This window comes from Spermophilus citellus (assembly GCF_964194105.1).
Source record: "Spermophilus citellus genome assembly, chromosome: 8".
NCBI classification, from domain to species: Eukaryota; Metazoa; Chordata; class Mammalia; order Rodentia; family Sciuridae; genus Spermophilus; species Spermophilus citellus.
Window position 1 is genome coordinate 70,572,672 of NC_138189.1, and position 19,086 is coordinate 70,591,757.

The following is a 19,086-nucleotide window of genomic DNA, read 5'->3' on the forward strand; positions in this document are numbered from 1 at the left end:
GGACCATTGTCATGATCAGCAAGCTAAGTGAAAAGTTATACAGCTTCATTTGTTACTAATGAATAGGGAAAGATTTCTCAAGGCATGAAAAGTCCCTTAAATTTTCTACAACATGATTTCATGCTCAGTAGCCCTGCAGTTTTTCATGCCAGCGGCCATTTTATCCTTTAAAATGAAACTAAGCTGTGTGATTTGTGTTCTGCCTCAGTTTAGTTTTGTGTGATGTTTCACTCCAGGACACCTAGGCCCTCCTCAGAGCCCACAAAAAAGGAAATGCTTCCCCCTCCACCTGTGTCGTCCTCATCCTCGTCCTCCCAAAAACCAGCCAAGCCAGCACACAAGAGGTCAAGGCAGGAAGCAGACATTTGTGGCCACGACCCTCCCAAAAGTGCCAGTAGTACCAAGAGCAACCATAAAGACCCTTCCGTTTCAAAGCACAGAAAAGTACAGGGGAAAGGCTCTGGAAGCTCCGCTGAACACAAAGTAAGTAGGGAAGGTAGTAATTATGCAAAATGGGATGTATTGGTGTGTCTGTAAGTTCTCAAAGTAAGTTCCTAATGATGGAACTTCAGAGCTGTGCCTCTGTTTTAATATGGCAATGATAAGTTCTCTTTAGAGTCATAATTTTGGGAGGGAGAATAATAGGTAGTTAATATTAAATGTTAAGGTCAATTTGTTCTTAGTAATTCAAAGGCAGAAAATTCAATAGGTTTTTGTACTAATTCTTTACCAGATATTTTGCAGCAAAAAAAAAAAAAAAAAAAAAAAAATGGTTACCCCAGTTCTTCCTTTGACTATTTGATCACAAATGTTTTGATTATTGGTTATAATGGGAAAAAATTAACAGCTTTCTCAAACATTACTTCTTCCTATTAATCTGGTCCTCTGTGTTTGTATTGACTAAGAGAAAATGTTCTCTTTGGCTCTGTGAATGACCTGTTCTTTGGGACTTACTTAACATTGTTTTGAGTTTACAACCAGAACCTAAAAGCTTCAGTTGCATCTGCAGCTGGGAAAGTGTGTGACCCAGTTCACTTGTGCAGTGATTGACTTAAAATTTCTTTTTCAAACTTTTTTTTTTTGGATGCTGAAGAGGGATGTTCCTTTAGGACGTTGATCTTAGGGTTATAGTATAATTTGTGTCTGATTTTTTTTTTTTTAAGGGATCTTCTGGAGACGCTGCAAATCCTTTTCCAGTGCCTTTTTTGCCAAATAGTAACTCTAAACCAGGGAAGCCTCAAGTGAAGTTTGACAAGTAAGAGTTCGGGTGCCTTCTTATTTTTTTTTCTCCTGGTTTCCCTCTCCTCTGCTTCTTCCCTTTCTCTTTACCTCTTGTCCTTCATTATTTACCTCATCCTCTTCCCTTTCTCCTCCTATCTTCTATCATCTCTCAGTTTTGAGTTACGTTACCCTCATCTAGTAATTTTAAGTTCCTGTGACCATCTCTGCTTTTTCCTCTTCTTTTTCAGACAGCAAGCTGATTTTCACATGAGGGAGGCCAAAAAGTTGAAGTGCAAAGCAGAGTCAATGGTCAGTCTTGGCTTTTATTCCCTTTGTTGAATGGTTTTTTTTTATTATTATTAAAAAAAAAAGAAGAAAGAAGAAGAAGAAGAAGAAGAAGAAGAAATGAAGCCAGGCATGGTGGGCTTTAATTCCAGCTAATTAGGAGACTAAGGCAAGAGGGTTGCAAGTTCTAGGCCATCCTGGGCAACTTGGTGAGATCCTGTCTCAAAAAATGTCAAGAGGTGGGGATGCATGTTCAGTGGTAGAGAACCCAAGTTCAATCCCCAGAACCGGAATCGGGTGGGGGATGCTATAGTGTTTATGGTCTCTCTTCTACTACATTCTACATCATTAAACATGTGCATGGGGCATTTTGGGGTGGGAGTCACCAGGAGAAAGAAGTATATGGTCTTGCTATTGGTCATAACACAATCAGAAGAACCAGGATTTTAATGACCAAAGAATAGGGAGTTCAGTGGGATTATTTTCTTTGGTTCTGTTGATTCAGTATGATCATGGGCCAATTTACACATACTTAGTCATAAGTAGTCTATCTAAATGAGTGAAAGTTGATCTACTTGGTGGTGATTTAATATATGAGTGAGTTTTTTTGTCCCATTGAGTCAATTCTTTGGATGTGAAAAATGAGTTCGGCTTTTGAAAGTCAGTCAATTTGTGCCCACCCTGACAGTTGACAAGGTGAGGAAGCCTGTTTACATTCCAAAATTACCTAAAATCCCTGCAAGACTGACCTGGAGGAATATTTGACCAAGGCCAGTAGATGAAAATTTGAGATAAAGGTGATGATTGTACTGTTGGTAAACATGCTTGAAGATGTGAACTCTTTACTAATTCCCCTATGGATTTTCTGGAAGGTGGTGGTTTGATGTTAATGATATATGTAACTAAGTATGCTTTTACATCTTTACTGCAATATAATGAGATCATGTTTGCCCTTTGTCATATTTAAACACCTAAGACCCTATGGCTTTTATTTATTGAGCATGTCCCCCAAACCTAAACCAAACTGCATGTGGCAGGGTCCACAGGGACCTGAATCTGGCCACTCTGCAGGAGTCATTCAGACCTTGGCTTGGTGCTCTCACTCTAGGCTGCAGATGGGCATCCATTCTCCTGCTCTCTAGAGGGGAAACAACTGAGACCTTTTAGCAGGTCCCATTGCTAAAGGGTCCCATGCTGGATGCCATGAGGGAGCTCAGGACAAGATGCTCTGTCCCTATCCTACAGCACCGTGTCAGGATGACTTGAGTCAGACCATGGCTGCACCACACAGTGGTGCTCTTTCAGCTGCCTCCTTACTGGAACTGTATGACTCTTGTGAGTTTTGTAAAAGAGTAAATATTTAGCACTATTATCCAGTTATCTGAAACCTATCTTGACATTGGACATGTTCCACACTAGATTCCCTCATTCAAACAGTATTCCAGGTATTTGCTTGAATCCATACATAGGCATATCTTCTCTCTACAAAAGGCAGCCATACAACCCAGTGTTCCAGGACAGTCCTGCGTATCCCATTGCAGTAATTATACCCGTTTTGCTCTCAAAGTCTGCCAGTTTGGACAATAACCTGTCTGGTCACCTTTTTCATAATATTCTGTCTTAATGGCATAATATCTCAAAGATGTGCACTTGGCATCCAGAGAGCTAAGAAGTGCTCAGCCGAGTGCAGGGGAGTGTATTTCATCTTTACGTGCACTTATCTTGTTGAGTAGGGAAATCAGAGCTGCACTGCTGTTGCCCTGTTTGGGGAGAGTGACCACAGGGATAATGCTTCTTAGCCTTGCAAAGTACTTGAGGAAGTGGATATTCCCTAATCAGCTTGTTAGCTGACAGTTTCATTTGCTTCTGCCCTAAGGCCAATATTAATTTCAGAAATTCCATGAAATAGATGGTTTTACGTAAGATAATTTTGAGAATTAGATTTCCATCAGTGAAGTAAATGAATGTGTCCTATCCTGCTCATTGAGGCATACTAATTTGACTTCTATTTTTTTTTTTTTTTTTTGGGTCACTTATCTTCTGAGCCTTGGCTCTCTAGGAAAGAAATTTTGAAGCTAAGTTATTTTTAAAGGTTAAAATTTTTTAGAGCACTAAGATTGAGTGTTCTGAAGTATATGTCTGCATATAAACGTCTACGCATCTGTCACATGAAGTCGTGTTTCATATGCATGTCTGTGTAGCAACTCCATTTGTTCCACTGCGGGTTAGACACACAACAGGATGTGCCCTGAGGGAAGCACACAGCAGTGCACTAAGGGGAAGAGCTATTCCTGCTCTTGCCTGTGGTGTGTAGCAGTAGCCGGTAAATTAAATAACACTCCTAAGCTACCTGATAGGTCACTGCCCTCATGTATTGCTATTTTAATTCTTTTTTAACATATCAAATTGAGAGCATTGGGGAAAACTACAGACTTGCAATTGTTAGCTGCTCTCAGTGTGTGGTGTGTATGCCACAGGTAGAGAAAAAGTGAGTTGCTTATCCCAGTGTCATTAGTTGAATTGGCTGTATGCCACTCAGTGAGAAGAGCTTTAGGTGACAAAATATATATTTACTTTTAAGGTGGCCACAAGTATCTGATTTCATTTATATTTCTAATTTCTCTAATCCCTCAAAGGAACTTTGAAATTTTGTCCCTATTATCTCAGTACTTAATGTCCCTGATGCCTTGTACTAAATCTAGGTGCCAAAAGAGATTAATCTGTTGGGCTTTAAAATGCTTGAAGATTATTGTTAGGGATTATGTCTAAAATACTCCTGGTCTATGATAAATGTATTCTACTTCAGGTAAACCTCAACATCTACCAAAGAAACTTGTGTCTGCCTTACTTTAGATGTGTAGAATAACCTATTTCTCAAGAAAGTTATGTAATGAATAATTTTGTGTTAATGACAAGGAGTCTTGGTTTGTGTGCTTCCAGAAGGTTGTGAGAGAATAGTCTTAATACAGATTTGTTTTCTTATTTCTAATGAATTTTTCCAAAAAAAGAGAAATTTTTTGTTGGTTAGAGCTGACAGGCTTTAGTTATTTATCACTTTTAGTTGGTTTATTTTCATACTTTTTTTTTCCTGATGATTAAAGCAAGACAGTGGAGGAAAGTTAAAGAATGTGGGAAAGGAACTAAATAAAGCCTGTCTTGGGCCTAACAGTGGCTGTGTTCTTCTACAGACGGACAAGGTTGGAAAGGCCTTCAAGTACTTGGAAGCCATCCTGTCCTTTATCGAGTGTGGGATTGCCATGGAATCTGAGAGTCCGGCCTCCAAGTCGGCTTATTCAGTGTACTCAGAAACTGTAGATCTCATCAAGTAAGTGCCAAGTCACTTTGCTGTTCTCTCAAGTACTTCTCTTTCCTCACCTTTATTGCTTTAATCTTTCAACCTTAGTGTGAATACAGCTACAGTACAGGGGAGCCTTCAGGTCATGGGAGCTGGGGCTGCAGCTCAGTGTTAGAGCACTTGTTTGGCATGCGAGGCCCTGGGCTGCATCCCAGCACTGCCAAAAAGGTAAAACAATAAGAAGGTATTGGTCCAAGAACTGAATTAAATTGTGTTCTAACTGAAGTGCTAGCACAGAATTACTGAATCTAGCCATATCACTTTGCCAAGCGCACTGAGAAATGCTACACCTTGCAGGGACGGGGTGGTTTTTCCAGTTCAGCTTTCTTATCAGATGCCCTCTGGGCTCAGGTGTGTATTTACCTGCATTTCAACAGGGGACTTGGTGAGGGCACAACTGACTGCACTTGGTTTCAAGAGGCAGGAAACCATAGGTCCTGGTTTTCTGAATGGCCTGCATTGTTGCTCACTGTTTCTGTGTGGCTGTCATTATTTCATATCTTCAGGAAAAGTCAATACAAAGAGCACTAAATTACAGTTCCAAGATGCATCTGTGCCTGGGATTTTCATACTGTCTTTGTTTAACCTAGTATATGGTTTTGTCTCCCTATAGATTCACAATGTCATTAAAATCATTCTCAGATGCCACAGCACCAACACAAGAGAAAATATTTGCTGTTTTATGGTGTGTATTTTTTTCTTTGTTAAATAGCACTAAATGTGTTTTTGTTTCTTTTGATGTTAAAACATTTTGAAATTTGATTCCTTAACCTAATGCTAGTGAGTACTTAGTTGGGGTTAATCCCACTGATGATTACTGGGAAATGGCACCTAATGCTGTTTTACTGAAGACTTGGTAAATGCTTTGGTCTTGTGGTTTGAGCTGTATCTTTGCACATCTATGTCTTTATGCCAATATTGACTTTTGGCAATAGTCTGAACAGTGTAGATTCTTGAGGTATACAGACGAGGTATACAGACGGGAGCATACCCAGTGTGCTCATGAGACTTGGGTGCAACGGTTATTTTTCTGTGGTAAAGCTAGTCCTGTCGACAAGGTGATGCACATGTCACTTTAACTTCTGTTCTTGTTCACAGCATGCGTTGCCAGTCCCTTTTGAACATGGCAATGTTTCGTTGTAAAAAAGACGTAGCAATAAAGTATTCCCGTACTCTTAATGAACACTTCAAGAGTTCTTCCAAAGTGGCCCAGGCCCCTTCTCCATGCATTGCAAGGTAATTATAAATCTAATTTCAATAATTTACAAAATTAAGTCATTCTTAATTTACCTCTTTTGCAACTGTCTCCCTTTCCCCCTCCCCACCCCCTATGTGTGTGTGCGTGCACACACACTCACTCTTTGGCTTTTCAAAACTGAATGCTTCATCTCTGTGCTGATTTGCTCCTTAAAGGTAAATTATTAGCATATTCCTGCCGTTTGAGAATTATTTATAAACCAATATTGAGGCAGATTGGTTAACATAAAAGGTACAGTAGTTCCCTCTTGTCCATGGTTGATACATTTCAAGACCCCCAGTGGATGCTTGAAACTGCAGATTAGTACCAAACACTCTGTATATACTATGCTTTTTCTTATACATATCTATAAAAGTTTCATTGTAAATCAGGCACAGTAAGAGATCAGCAGTAAGGTCTGGGGGTGTGGCTCAGTGGTAGAGCATTTGCCTAGTATGTGCTAGGCCCTGGGTTTGATCCCTAGCATGGCAACAACAAAGAATTAACAATATTAACTAATAATAGAATAATTACAACAATACATTGTAAATAGAAGCTATGTGAATGTGGTCTCTCTTTGGAGTCTAAGCAAGCCCATGGTTGACTGCAGTTAACTTCTGTGGAAAGCAAAATGGTGGAAAAGAGGGGGTTAGAATAATTGCAAAGAACATAGAGTCTAAATCTTAGAGCTTTGAGGATCTTAGATATGCCTAAGAACACAAAACCATGAGGGGCAGAACCAGAGCCAATGTGCTTTCTCCTTCTGTGATGTATCTTCTTGACATTTCAATAAACAAGAACTTTCCAGAACCATATACCTTCCACTGTCTTCAGGACCCACGCCAGTAATACCAATGAAGCAATTATGTCTAGCAAAATTATTTCTCCCACTTTGTGAACTGCAATTGTTTATCTGCTGTAAAACATTGAAAAAAAGAATCGTGTTCACTTGTGTTTGTAAGATGAAGGTGGGTTGTTCTGCCCTGTAGTCCTTGTCTAGTATTTTCTTTTTTAAAAAAATTTGGTCATATTCCTTGGGAAGTTCCTAGTTCTGATAGGTTTTGCTATTTTAAGAGCATCACTTAGAAGACTGCCCGATTTCCAGAAATTCTAAAGAAGAGACTCCCATATGGCCTCTTTTAAAAAAGAGAAAGTCCTGGTTGAGAAGCAATTTCTTATTTATGAAAGCTTCACAACTCCCACTCTGAGATATTCTAAGCTAATAGGTTGTCAGTCACATTATTTTAGATAATTCCTGTGGCCATCTGCCCAGCCAGACCACCTAACCCCTGTAGCTGCTGTCGAAACAGCAGTAAACAAAGCAGACAAGAGTTGCTGCCTCAGGAAGCTCTCTCTCCAGTCCTTGAAAGTGTGTGTTCTGCCAGGCATGCTCAGGATCCTGCGGCCCACAGGGCAGATGTCACAGCGTGAAACTGCTGCTGCTGACCCCACCTTCCATCCTATATCCATTTACTTTTTATATCTGAGTGACTTCCCTGGTCTTTTCTCATTTGCTCCACGTTGAGGCACATGTTAACTGGCATGACCAGATATTTAGCCAAGGGCAGAAAAAACAGTAAGATTGAGTTTCCCAGTGTGTGACACTCCCTGCCCATTTTCCTGCAGTCTACCCACAGCAGTTCATTTGTTGATTCTGTGGGATTCTACTCTTAGCACTTACTTGCCAGGCACTGGGGTGCATCCCAGCAACTTGAGAGGCTGAGGCAGGATCATAGGTTCAAAGCCAATCTAGCGAGACCTTGTATCAAAAATAAAAAGGGCTGGGGATGTGGCTCAGTGGTTAAGTGCCCTTGCGTTCAATCCCTAGTTACCAGCCCCCCTAATCCCTTACCCCTCCCTCAAAAAGCCATTTACTGTGTTAAGTGCTAGCTGTGGAAAGATTAATAAGACATGGTCTCTGCCTCCATGGTGCTGTGACCCAGATAAATGCAAAAAAAAGATAAGTTCAAAGTGGTGTCAGGAAGGCGGCCTTGTTGTATCTACAGTGATTAAAAGAGTATCAGATGCAGAGTAGGTGCTCAGTTTAGTGTTTCCTGAGGGGATGAAATGATGATGATGATGATGATGATAGGTGCTCAGTTTAGTGTTTCCTGAGGGGATGAAATGATGATGATGATGATGATGATGATGATGATGATGTGTGTGTGTGTGTGTGTGTGTGTGTGTATGTATGTATGTGGGGTCCTAGCATAAGCTGGAACTGGAGATGGTAAGAAGAAGGGATTCCTCCGTGGAAGAGGAGGTAGACTGTTCAAGGGCATGGGAAAGCATATTTGGAATACAGTTAGTGTGCCTAGGTCTTCTTCAACTGTATAGGAGTCACTTTAGCTATAGTTATTTTTTTGGTGGATGCACACTGAAACTTGGTGATGTAGATTGCAGTCTTCGAGATAGGAAACCTGCAATCTGGCAGGCTTTAACCATGTCTTTCTCTAACCTTCCAGAAGCACAGGCACACCATCCCCTCTGTCCCCAATGCCTTCTCCTGCCAGCTCTGCAGGGTCCCAGTCAAGTGCTGGCAGTATGGGGAGCAGTGGAATGACTGCCACAATCAGTACTCCAGTCACCATCCAGAATATGACCTCTTCCTATGTCACCATCACGTCCCACGTCCTTACCGCCTTTGATCTTTGGGAACAGGCTGAAGTCCTTGCAAGGAAGAATAAAGGTAAAGGTCTCTGGGGTGGTGATTAGTGGGGGCATGGAGGTCGGGAGGAAATGGTGTTGGTTTGTAATCTATGTTCAGTTTCTTAAAGGAAAGGAGGACACGTGTAGCTGTTTCCCTTTTCATTTTTTCCATTTTGTCTTGTTACCTACTTGCAATTCTCCCTGGAACTTTGTGGCTTAGAGCTGGATTTCTGTAGCTAGATTAGCAAGACCAAATTAGCAGTGGTTTTAGCACCTTGCCCCGTCACAAGCTCTGCTGTCATCATTTCAGTCTGAACCAAAATGCTAGCAAAAGGGCAAAGCAAATAAAGAAAGTCACGGCTGTTCCTAGGCTCAACCCATTTAAGACGGGAAGTAGCACAATCCCAGTGCTGAGTTTGTTTTCAGTAGATGTTAAGAAAAACGGTCAGCTACAACAAGAGAAATATAGTATAGTAAACGGTCTTATGACTTGTTTGGGGAAGAAGGCCCTAGGAGTAATCCAGGGTTCAGGAGCAGTAGGACCTGTAGTAGAGGAACTGGTTGGCATCAGGCCAGCTACCACTAAGTAAATGCATACAGCAGCGAGTGCCAGAACATGGCTGTGACTTCTATCTCCCCAGCTAGAGAGTAGAAGGCAGCCAGCTGGCTGTAATCTCTACTTTTCCCCACAGCCTCTTAGAGCTTTATCTGTTTTAGTAAAATAATAATACTTTTAAGGTGGTTGGGGTTGTTTTTGTTTTTGCATCCATGCATCCATTAATGAAATGTATAAAATGGCTATTTTAAAACTGCCAGTCACTATCCTAGGCAGGTGTTATGCGTCCAACTCTAAAGCAAACTTGGTTCGTGGCCTTCTAGTCTAGAGGAGGGATGTGGAGAGGTAGCAGGCGATTACAGATTATGATTCTTTTTTTTTTTCTGAGATGAAATGCAGGGTATTGTGGGGCCATAGTTTCTGAACCTTGACTTTTTGTATTTCTGTTCTAATTTGTGTGTGCGCATGTGTATTTACTAGTTTGGGCCTTTTTGTTTTTCTTTTTCCAGAATTCTTTGCTCAACTCAGCACAAAAGTATGCACCTTGGCCCTCAACAGCAGTCTGGTGGACCTGGTGCACTATATAAGACAGGGTTTTCAGCGGCTCAAACAAGTAACCAAAACACCTTAATGGAAACCCAAGTTGACTCCATGCCTTGGGGACTTTTTTTTTTTTTTTTTTTTTTTTTTTTGCACATTGGAAGCGTAAAAAACAGTCTCGACATTTGTCTCATCAGGATATCAAACTCAAGAAGAGAAGCAAAGCATAAGATGGCCAGGAGGTTTGTCCACATAAACTCTCAAGAGTCGTGTTTTCATTGGGTGGACACTATGGTTACACAGAAGCAGAAATGGAGGTCAGCCCCAGAGATGATCTTGCCTTTCCTAACTACAGAATAAAAGTGCAATGTAGCCTAATGGGCATGTGAATGGTCTAGAAACATTTCTGTGGTCTTTTGTTTTTGTTTTTTAACCAGTAGGATGGATGTAAGCTGCAAGTGAAATGAGGAACAATTTCGATTCTGAAAGCAAATTCATGTCATCTCAGTAGCCACACTAAGTCCATTCACAGAAGAAAAATTTTTTAAACATTGATTTTTGGTGAAGGGTTTTGTGGATGATTTGTTTTAAAAAATTTAAGTTCTGAGGGAAACTTGTTTAACAGATTCTAATGGCCATCTGTAAAATGTTAAGTTGTGAAGGACTCCACTGTACCCCACTTTCTGCCAGTGAACAGTGACTTTGATAATACCAAGTATTGTCATAATGTATGAAACTGAAGGCAACCCCCTCCCATTGCCCTGTGTACTGCGCGTTCACCCCAGCTCGGATTCCTGATTGTGCTGAAATGCAACCCACGATCCACGTCACGCAACGGAGGAAGAACAAGTGCGCATGGGAGCCACCTTGAGAGTCACTTGAGGCCGACTCCTGGAGGACTTGGCGCTGCCATCCCCACTCTTGTTTCCTTGAAGGGTTCTAGCTAACAAGGTGGTCACCATTGATCGAATTCTGTATTTCCTAACTTGGGGAAGAAGGGAACAACATTTATACCTGACCAGATGGCTAACGTGCTTTTTGATTCTTGTTTTAAGTAGAGATGGAATTTGAGGTGCTGATCGGTGGTCTACAGCTATGTGGTAACTCATGTCTAGCCAATTCAGTTTTGTCAGTGAAGAAAAACGATATATACTTTTTAGAGAGGCTATATTTTTCTGCTACAAATTATTTTATATTTATAGCAAAACTAAACTTTGTGAGCCCTTGATTGCCTAGGGGAAATTGACTCCCTGAGAGAATGTGGAGATGTGGGGATTAAGTAGATTTTTAAAAAAATTGTCACCACATGCCTTCACTCCAGAGTGTTCTCAGACAACTAGATTTGAATAGGTTGAAGAGGGAACTGTGGCCTTCCCCTAAGTTAATGTCATACTGTCTGCATTAAACCAGGTTCGTTTTGAATGGCCTAAAATGAAAGAACACAATCAGAATTCCCACATGCCCACAAGCACAGATTGCTTTTTGAAATTTTGAAGGTTGTTATTGGAAATACTCTTTTGAGTGCAGTGTTTTTAAAAGCCAGTTCTTTTTATCCCTTTTAGAAAGTAGAATTTGCTCATGTGTTAAAATTAAGGAGTGAGCTTCATCTGTGCAACTAATTGGTTTCCTTTTCTCCCATTAGCCTGTTCTGCACCTCTACACGTTGTTCCCTACCAAGCAAGTTTCATGTTTTTTGTATTTATTAGTGAAGGGAGAACCATCTTTCTTTATAGTGAAGACGCCCAAGGTCTCTCTGATGAATACTAGGACTTTCTGGTTTCGTAAACATGTAAAGGGATGTGTAGATGCTGGAGCCATGGCTGACTTTTCAGTTTAAATTGTGTGAAGCTGCCCCCTGGTCTGTCCTCCAGCCTGTTCTTTGATTGCTAACTAGGTTAAAGCCAGAGAATGACAGTGGAGTTAATATCTGAGCGTTAAACCTTGATGTGTGATGTGTGATCCTGATGTAGCAGTTTCCTTTACTGATGTTCTGAAGCAAAGCTATTGTTTTTTTTTAAACTACTAGAGAGCCTGTTGTTAAATGGACAGTAATTGCCTGGTAGGTTGTAAGGCCTGCCATTGTGTTTGCTCCTTGTATGGAGGGGACAAGGCACTAGAATCAGCGAGATCACTTACAATCCTTCTGTCTTAACTCCCCTTCCCCGTCTGCTGTGTCAAGCCACCTGTCAATGGTGAAGGGTTCTGTTCTTTATGACAGGTTCTGATCTATGCGGGTTGTACCAGAGCATGTGTGAGTCTGTGGGCAAGCCACCATGCTCCCTTGACTGAAGACATTCCCAAGTGGATTTCTCAGCCAAGTGTAACAGATTGCTTTTTCAGTGGCCTTATTCTTTGTGGGTTTTTTTCCTCCCTGAAATCTATATTAAAATTTTATTTGTCCCTTGGAAAAAATAATGAATCTGGATAGATCAATTTGTACTACTTTGATCATTGGATATTTCTGATTCTTACTGCAACAGTCCTTGTACCTAACAGAATTCCTGATGACTACCTTTTTAATAGAGTATGTAAAAGGTAGTGTCTGATGAGTCCTTAATGTTCATAAGCCCTTTTTGCTGTTACAGTTGTATATAGAAATCTGAAGGATTTTTAAACCATTTGCACTTTTTCACTGCATGCTTATAATTCCCAAAGGCAAAAATTTGTACTGAGATAGATCTTTCAAGAGGATTAGATTATAAAATTAAGCCTTTGTATATGTGAAGTTCTCATGACAACAGTGATAGTGCACACTTCACAGTGAGAAAAATAGAAAAAAATAATCTTAATGAAAACAGTAAATCTTGCCTTTGCCACTACAGGGGTGTGTGTGTGTGTGTGTGTGTGTGTGTGAGAGAGAGAGAGAGAGAGAGAGAGAGAGAGAGAGAGAGAATGAATGAATGAATAAGAATGTGGAAGAATACTGTTTTATTTTAAACGAATTGTTGAATGTTTCTGCCCTTCTGAAGATAGTGAAAATGTGAATCAACGAACCTTGGAGCCCTATTAAATAATGAAAAAGACTTTTCTGAAATCTACCAGATTATACTTGGGGTTAAGATTATGAATATACAAATGACATGGTAGCAGTGGTACAGTATGAGAGGGTTCAGCATGCAGTAATCAGGAATAAACTACAATAGGATAATTTGTTTGATATCATGATTTGATCACAATATTAAATGAGAAAAGAACTTATTTTTTAAACAAAAAGATCTTTTTTTAAAGATCTGTTTTAGCCAAAATGTATAGCTACTTCCTTTAGACACATTGGACATTTACCTCCTTTATTCTTTACTCTTTAGTTCTAGATCTTGGGATGTTCAGAAGCTAATCTACTCTCCCTTTGTAGCTGAAAACTTGCCTTACCCTGGTACCTTACATATTAATGTTAGTAGGAGCAGGAGGTTAGTCTTGATCCCACTTTTTAAAGCAAAAAGAAAACCACTGTGTTCTCTACAACTGCTATCTCTGATGTGCAAAAGAATATGTAATCTGTACACAAATAGAGAACAAGAGCTGATTCAGTTGTATATATTTGTTGTGCCCTTGTTGACCAAACCTAATTTTGAAATAATGTTGTTTTGCCACAGCTTCAAGGTATGTTACATGGGTCGTCTTATATCTATCTTCTGCTTTATGAGGTTTGAAGTTTATTTGTGCATATTAAGATAAATGAGTTGGTTTTATTTAGCATACTTTTAAATTCTTCCATGCCTTGTACCAGATTCTTTATTTTTTCTTAATGATTTATTTTCCCTGACACTACAAAATACCTTTGAAAATTTTTTATCATTTCTTCTGAGACACTCTTTCCCACTGAGTAGCAGGATTTAAATTTTCCAAGACTATTTTGGGCTTCTGGTAGAAACACAGAAGTGTAGATTTTTTTTTACTGAAAAGTGAGTACACATTGCAGCTGTGAAGAGATGGCCAGGATTGATTATGGTGGTGCTTGCCCCCACCCCTTCTCTTGTGGATTGCCTCTTCTGTTTTTTTCCCACTGGAAAATAATGGGTATAAGGTATTTTTTTTCTGTGCCTTTATTATTTGTTTTCATGGGGAGAAGTATAATGGCAGAATAGCATGGTGCTGAGGGTCTTCCTTCACACATTACAAGTGGTATTTCTGCCATGTAGTCAGTCCTCCAGTCCACAACACAGTTATGTTGGTTTCTTGGTGGCTGAGGATGCACATCTCTTTGTGAATTGTGAGCACTAGTCATGTTCTTTAGTTCTTATTTATGATGCGTTGATCAGCACCATCTACTACTTTTCTTGAGGTGACTGTATGTTTCTTATTGTTTTGAGGGAAATCACACTTCATCCTGTCACTGTGAGTCAGACATCATTAGGTACCATGCTGAGTAGATGTGCCCTTACTTCTACCTAAGGGGATGCCTCAGAGGGCAGGAGGGAAACCCTGCAGCTCCTCATAAGCCTATATGGAAATATATAGGCCCAGGAGGACACGGTAATAAGACCACTGACATCAAGGCTGGCCAAGCTGCACTGTCCAACCAGGTAGTGGCCAACCTAAAGGAGATGACTTGCTTTGCTTAAAAGTAGATATTTAAGCAATGCTCCTCACAGGCAGTATTAAGTTTGCCTTCTGTTCAGGCCATGACATGTATTGTTAAGCTCACTGCACATCCTCCCTTCAGACATCAAGTATACACTGTTCATGTTGGGGTGCGTGTGTGTGTGTGTGTGTGTGTGTGTGTGTGTGTGTGTCCCAAATCTTGTTTAAAAAAATTTTTTTTTTCCTGAATGTGATCATGTTTGGATGTTATCTGAGCAGGGTTGCTTTTTTTTATTTATTACCATTATATATTATATTATATTATATATTTTTGCTTCTTATAACTTTAGAAAAGTCAAATCTTGGTGTTAAATTGTTTAAATGAATAATTTTTCCAGTTGATAAATGAAAATCACTGGGCTATCTTTAAAGTAATAAGTTTTTCTTTAATTTCTGTGGAATAATGTGCCAGCTCTTGTCAACACAACGACTTTGTATGTAGGATAGAAAAGCAGCGATGCTCTCAATGGGAAGATGTGCAACACAAATAAGGGGAACTCCACATATTTTATCTACTTCAGCAATGGAACTGCAACTTGGGGCTTTTGTGAATAAAAGTTAGATGCCTTGTATAGTCCTTTGAAAGAGACATATGTGATCTCTGAGAGAATTATAGTTTTTTTTTTAGAAGAAAAATTTGCAAAAGATCTTTCCAAAGATAATGTGCCACAGATCTTTTGTTTGCTGTTCTCTGTAATGAGGATTAAGTGCTGTTTTAAAAAAAAAATGTAATTGATCTGTTCTTTAAATTCTTTCCTTTTCACAAGAGGATCGAGCTGTTGAAAAAATTAATAAAAATTTAGAGAAATCATTGGAGTTGAATCCTTGCTTTTACTACTTTGCCTGAATAAGGTAATTCTTAAAATTGCTATATGATATTGCATCTGTGGCCAGAGTGTTTCACAGGGAATAGTGTGCTCTCTCTTTCACAGTACTTATTGCTTTTTGGGAGGATGTATATGTGGTCAGAAGGTAGCTTATTCTTCTGTTGAGTTTATTCTCAAAAGCATAAGCACATACAAATTAACCCACTGGGGCTTATCCTGACATCAGGGGCCAGGTACATCAATAACCAAGTTTGCCTCTTTTCAAATTGTTGGGTAAACAGGTTTGTAGAATGTTGGTATTGAATCTAAAGTCTATCTGGTTTTTTTCCTCCCTTTACCCACCCTAAAGAAATTGTACTTCAGTATGGGCCATTAATCTCTGCTAGATGACACTTTTCACAAAAACTTTCCATGTAATGTCTTAGGGAACTGTAAATCTGAATAAAAGTTGTCTGGGTATGGTCATACCAATTTATTTAACCAGCCACATGGGTAGGACTGAGACTATTTCTATTCTAAGGCTATTATAAAGAATGTTCCCTGGCCATCAAATTTGGTCAAATTTTAAACTATTTCCTTGGAATAAACTCCTAGAAGTGGGTTGTGGGGTGAAGATACATTTTCTCCACACTTTATTTTGAAAAATTTCCAGCATATACAGAAAAGCAGAATAAGTAATAGTATGTTTACATATATACCGCCACCTAGATTTAACAATATTTTACCTTGATTTTTAATGTAACTATGTATATTGGTGCTGAATAAGTAAGCTGAAGACATTTCTCCCCTTAAGAAATTCAGCATATATTTGTTTGAACACTTTCCAGTGTAACCACTGTATCATTACAGCGTAAGAAAAACTTTTCAATCTCTTATAGATTCATATTCAAATTTCTCCAGTTGCCCTCAAAGTGACTTGTAGCTTAATTTTTGAACATGGATTCAGCCATGTTTTGTGTATTACATTTGGTTATCATGTCTCTTTAGTCTGAAGACAGTCCTTGCCTCTCCCTTTTTAGTGTAATGTCCCGCTTCCTGGATTTGTTTCCCCAAAGCATCCCCTTAATTCATTCCTTTATCTCCTAATAGACTAGTTAGGTCTAGAAGCTTGATTGTATTTCACAAGAATCCTTCACAGGAGATGCTGCGCTTTATGCTGGGTGGAATCCAGAGTTATCAAACAAGGTTTTTCTAGTAGTGATGCTGTGCCTTGCTGATCCAGAGTCACTGGAAGCTGAGAAATGTGTTTCACAGGCTTTTATTGTCAAGTTGCTAGAGAAAATTTCTTAAGTTTTCAGAGTATGTTTCCTTCATTCCTGGGTATTGTTTGGAAAATGGAAAGGGAAAACACTGAATTTGATAGGTGGAAAACGATGTTCCTGGTGTTTATTTTTAGTGCATGGGTTATTTTACCATTATTCTAGATGCAGTTTGAAGAAGCCCATCTTGGCAGATACGGAGAAAGTTGTTTTTACCTAAATCATATAGAGAATGAGTTATATATACTACAAGGAAGCATTAATGGAGGAGGAAGGTGATGCTAAGCAGTAAACATACAGATGATTCATGCAGGCTAAAGGGAGATAGTTTTTAATTTACATATTCAGGATGATTTTAATTAGCTTATGTATTTCTCTCCAGATATTTTCAGCTTTTATTGCTTTTGACAGTTTTTGAATTTTTAGGTAGGCAGACTTCTACCAGTGTCTGTGGTTTCTGCTGTTGGTGTTTCAATGAGGTAAGTGAAGGATCTTGGTCACTTGTGTAAGAGTTTTACTGCCGCTGAATACTGTGAGGTAAGTAGTACTCTCCCTTTGTGTCTTTCTCAGCCTTTTTATTGGAAGACTTTAGGCATTCTTTGTGCCTGCATTTGCCTAATACTTGCCAGGGTTGTTGGAAATTTAAATTGTCACAATCCAGGATACTTGTAACAGTCATCTCCTGGGTATTTAGAATCCTCAATTCTACTACTCCAAACAACTTTGAAGCCCAATGGATCTTTACCAGAACATAATCGGGGGTTTATACACTGTTACTTTGGTTGTGATTAGGTAACTGTACCGTCTGGCCTAAGGAACAGGACTCTCCAGCATTTGTGGTTTTCCGGTAGACCGCACTCAGCTGAAAGTAAGACTTCAGCTAGACACTAAGGCTCTGATAATAGAGGCCTTTGCCCTTCTAACAGACTAGAGGGCAAACCTTGAAATACTTTCCAAACAGACAATTCTATTTTAACTTTAAAAGACCACGTACCTACTCTGGATAAGTACTTTGAGTCACATATTACTGGGCCCAATCCTAACATCTCTTTTACCTTATTTCATGTGTAGGAGGAAGAAACAATTATGGATTTATATATCTCCACTGCTAAGTATTTCTGTAAATTATAAGCAACAACATACACCAAAAACAAAAAAACAGGTGCACATGCACATCTTTTTCTACATGTACTCACACTAATGGACATGGAAAACTGACTAAAGAAAAATGCCTGTAATTGACTTTAGTTGCAAGTGAGGAGTCTTGAGAGGTGTGGCCTGATGGAGTGGGTTTGCAGTGGCTCCACAGACACAGCACTGAAGGAATCTGATGCATACACCTTTTGGTATTTTTATTTTCTTCTTGGTACTGGGGATTGAGCCCAGGGATGCTTTACCACTTCAGCTCCCCCTTTTGGAGACATGGTCTTGCTAAGTTGCTGATACTAGTCTCAAACTCTGAAATCTTCTTGCCTCAGCCACTCAAGTTACAGGGATTACAGGCATGGCTGTAGAGTCTTGAAAACAGGATAAATTCCTGTAGGATAGATTCCTGAAAGGGCAATTTCTGAGTCAAAGCACAAGCCAAATTTTAAAAACTTAATGTTACCAAACTACCTTCCGCACCATGGATGAATTCAACATTATTTGCATCCCTTTGATGACAAATGAAGTTGACTGTTTTGTCATAAATTTATAGCCCCCCCCCCCCAGTGGAGCTGGGAATCAAATCGAGGCCTAATGCATGCTAGGCAAGCGCTCTTTCACGGAGCTATAGCCCCAGCCTCTGGCCATTTATTTTCTGATCCTATGGAATGCCTGTGTACTTAGCTCTTTATGAGATTTGCACCAAATTTCAACCAATTATTAGATTAAGAACGTTACACCAGCCTGACTGCCTACCACCCACTGCAGACTTCCACCTAAGATGCATACAACAGTTCCATATTTTCCCCAAATCCTATAGGTAGTAGTAATAAGCAATCCCCAAGTTAAAACTTTCATGCATGTCACTGCTTTAGGGTCTTCACTTAAATTGTACTATATTTTCAAGGAAATGACATTCATTCTGGATAAGATGGATGCAGATTAAACCAGCAATTTTGGTAAGTTTGGGGTATGTGTGTATTTCTGGATTTTGAACTCAGGACTTCACACATGCTAGGCAAATGGTCTACCCCTGAGTTTATCTCCAGCCCGAAACTGACTATTGTGAAACCCCACTGGATGTAAATTAATTTCAGCATAGTCATCTGTCTCAGAGATAGAAAATCCATTATTAAATGTCAATCCTGAGCTTTACTTGGATGTTTATACATTTTCTTATTTTGAATGAAGTTTAAAAAGTAAGGGAAGATTGGTTACTTGTCCTTGAATGGACTTACATCTATTCAATCATCTGATTCCTTTGTATGAAGTGACATGCTTCAGGCTGTATGTTGGCATAAAGCATTGCTCAGGATGCCCAGCTTCTGGATGGCATGTCATCCAGCTTCAGATCAGGTGTTGTGCCATTCAGAGAGCCATTTTCTCTGCTTGACACCCTTCATCTATTTACACAGATGTCACTATTCCAA

The 19,086-nt window shown here is 39.6% G+C and overlaps 1 protein-coding gene across 3 annotated transcripts in view; it reads left to right on the forward strand.

Moving 5' to 3' along the window:
• Positions 1-15,235, forward strand: part of AFF1 (ALF transcription elongation factor 1) — a 202,728-nt gene extending 187,493 nt beyond the window's left edge. For all 3 annotated transcript variants that reach the window (XM_081303788.1, XM_081303789.1, XM_081303790.1), the window contains 8 exons: positions 237-483; positions 1,164-1,255; positions 1,470-1,530; positions 4,695-4,831; positions 5,475-5,546; positions 5,960-6,097; positions 8,564-8,787; positions 9,813-15,235. In XM_081303788.1, coding sequence (XP_081159914.1) covers positions 237-483; positions 1,164-1,255; positions 1,470-1,530; positions 4,695-4,831; positions 5,475-5,546; positions 5,960-6,097; positions 8,564-8,787; positions 9,813-9,934 — 1,093 coding nt within the window. In that variant the 3' untranslated portion in view covers positions 9,935-15,235. The remainder of the gene's footprint in view (positions 1-236; positions 484-1,163; positions 1,256-1,469; positions 1,531-4,694; positions 4,832-5,474; positions 5,547-5,959; positions 6,098-8,563; positions 8,788-9,812) is intronic.
• The last annotated feature ends 3,851 nt before the right edge of the window (positions 15,236-19,086 follow it).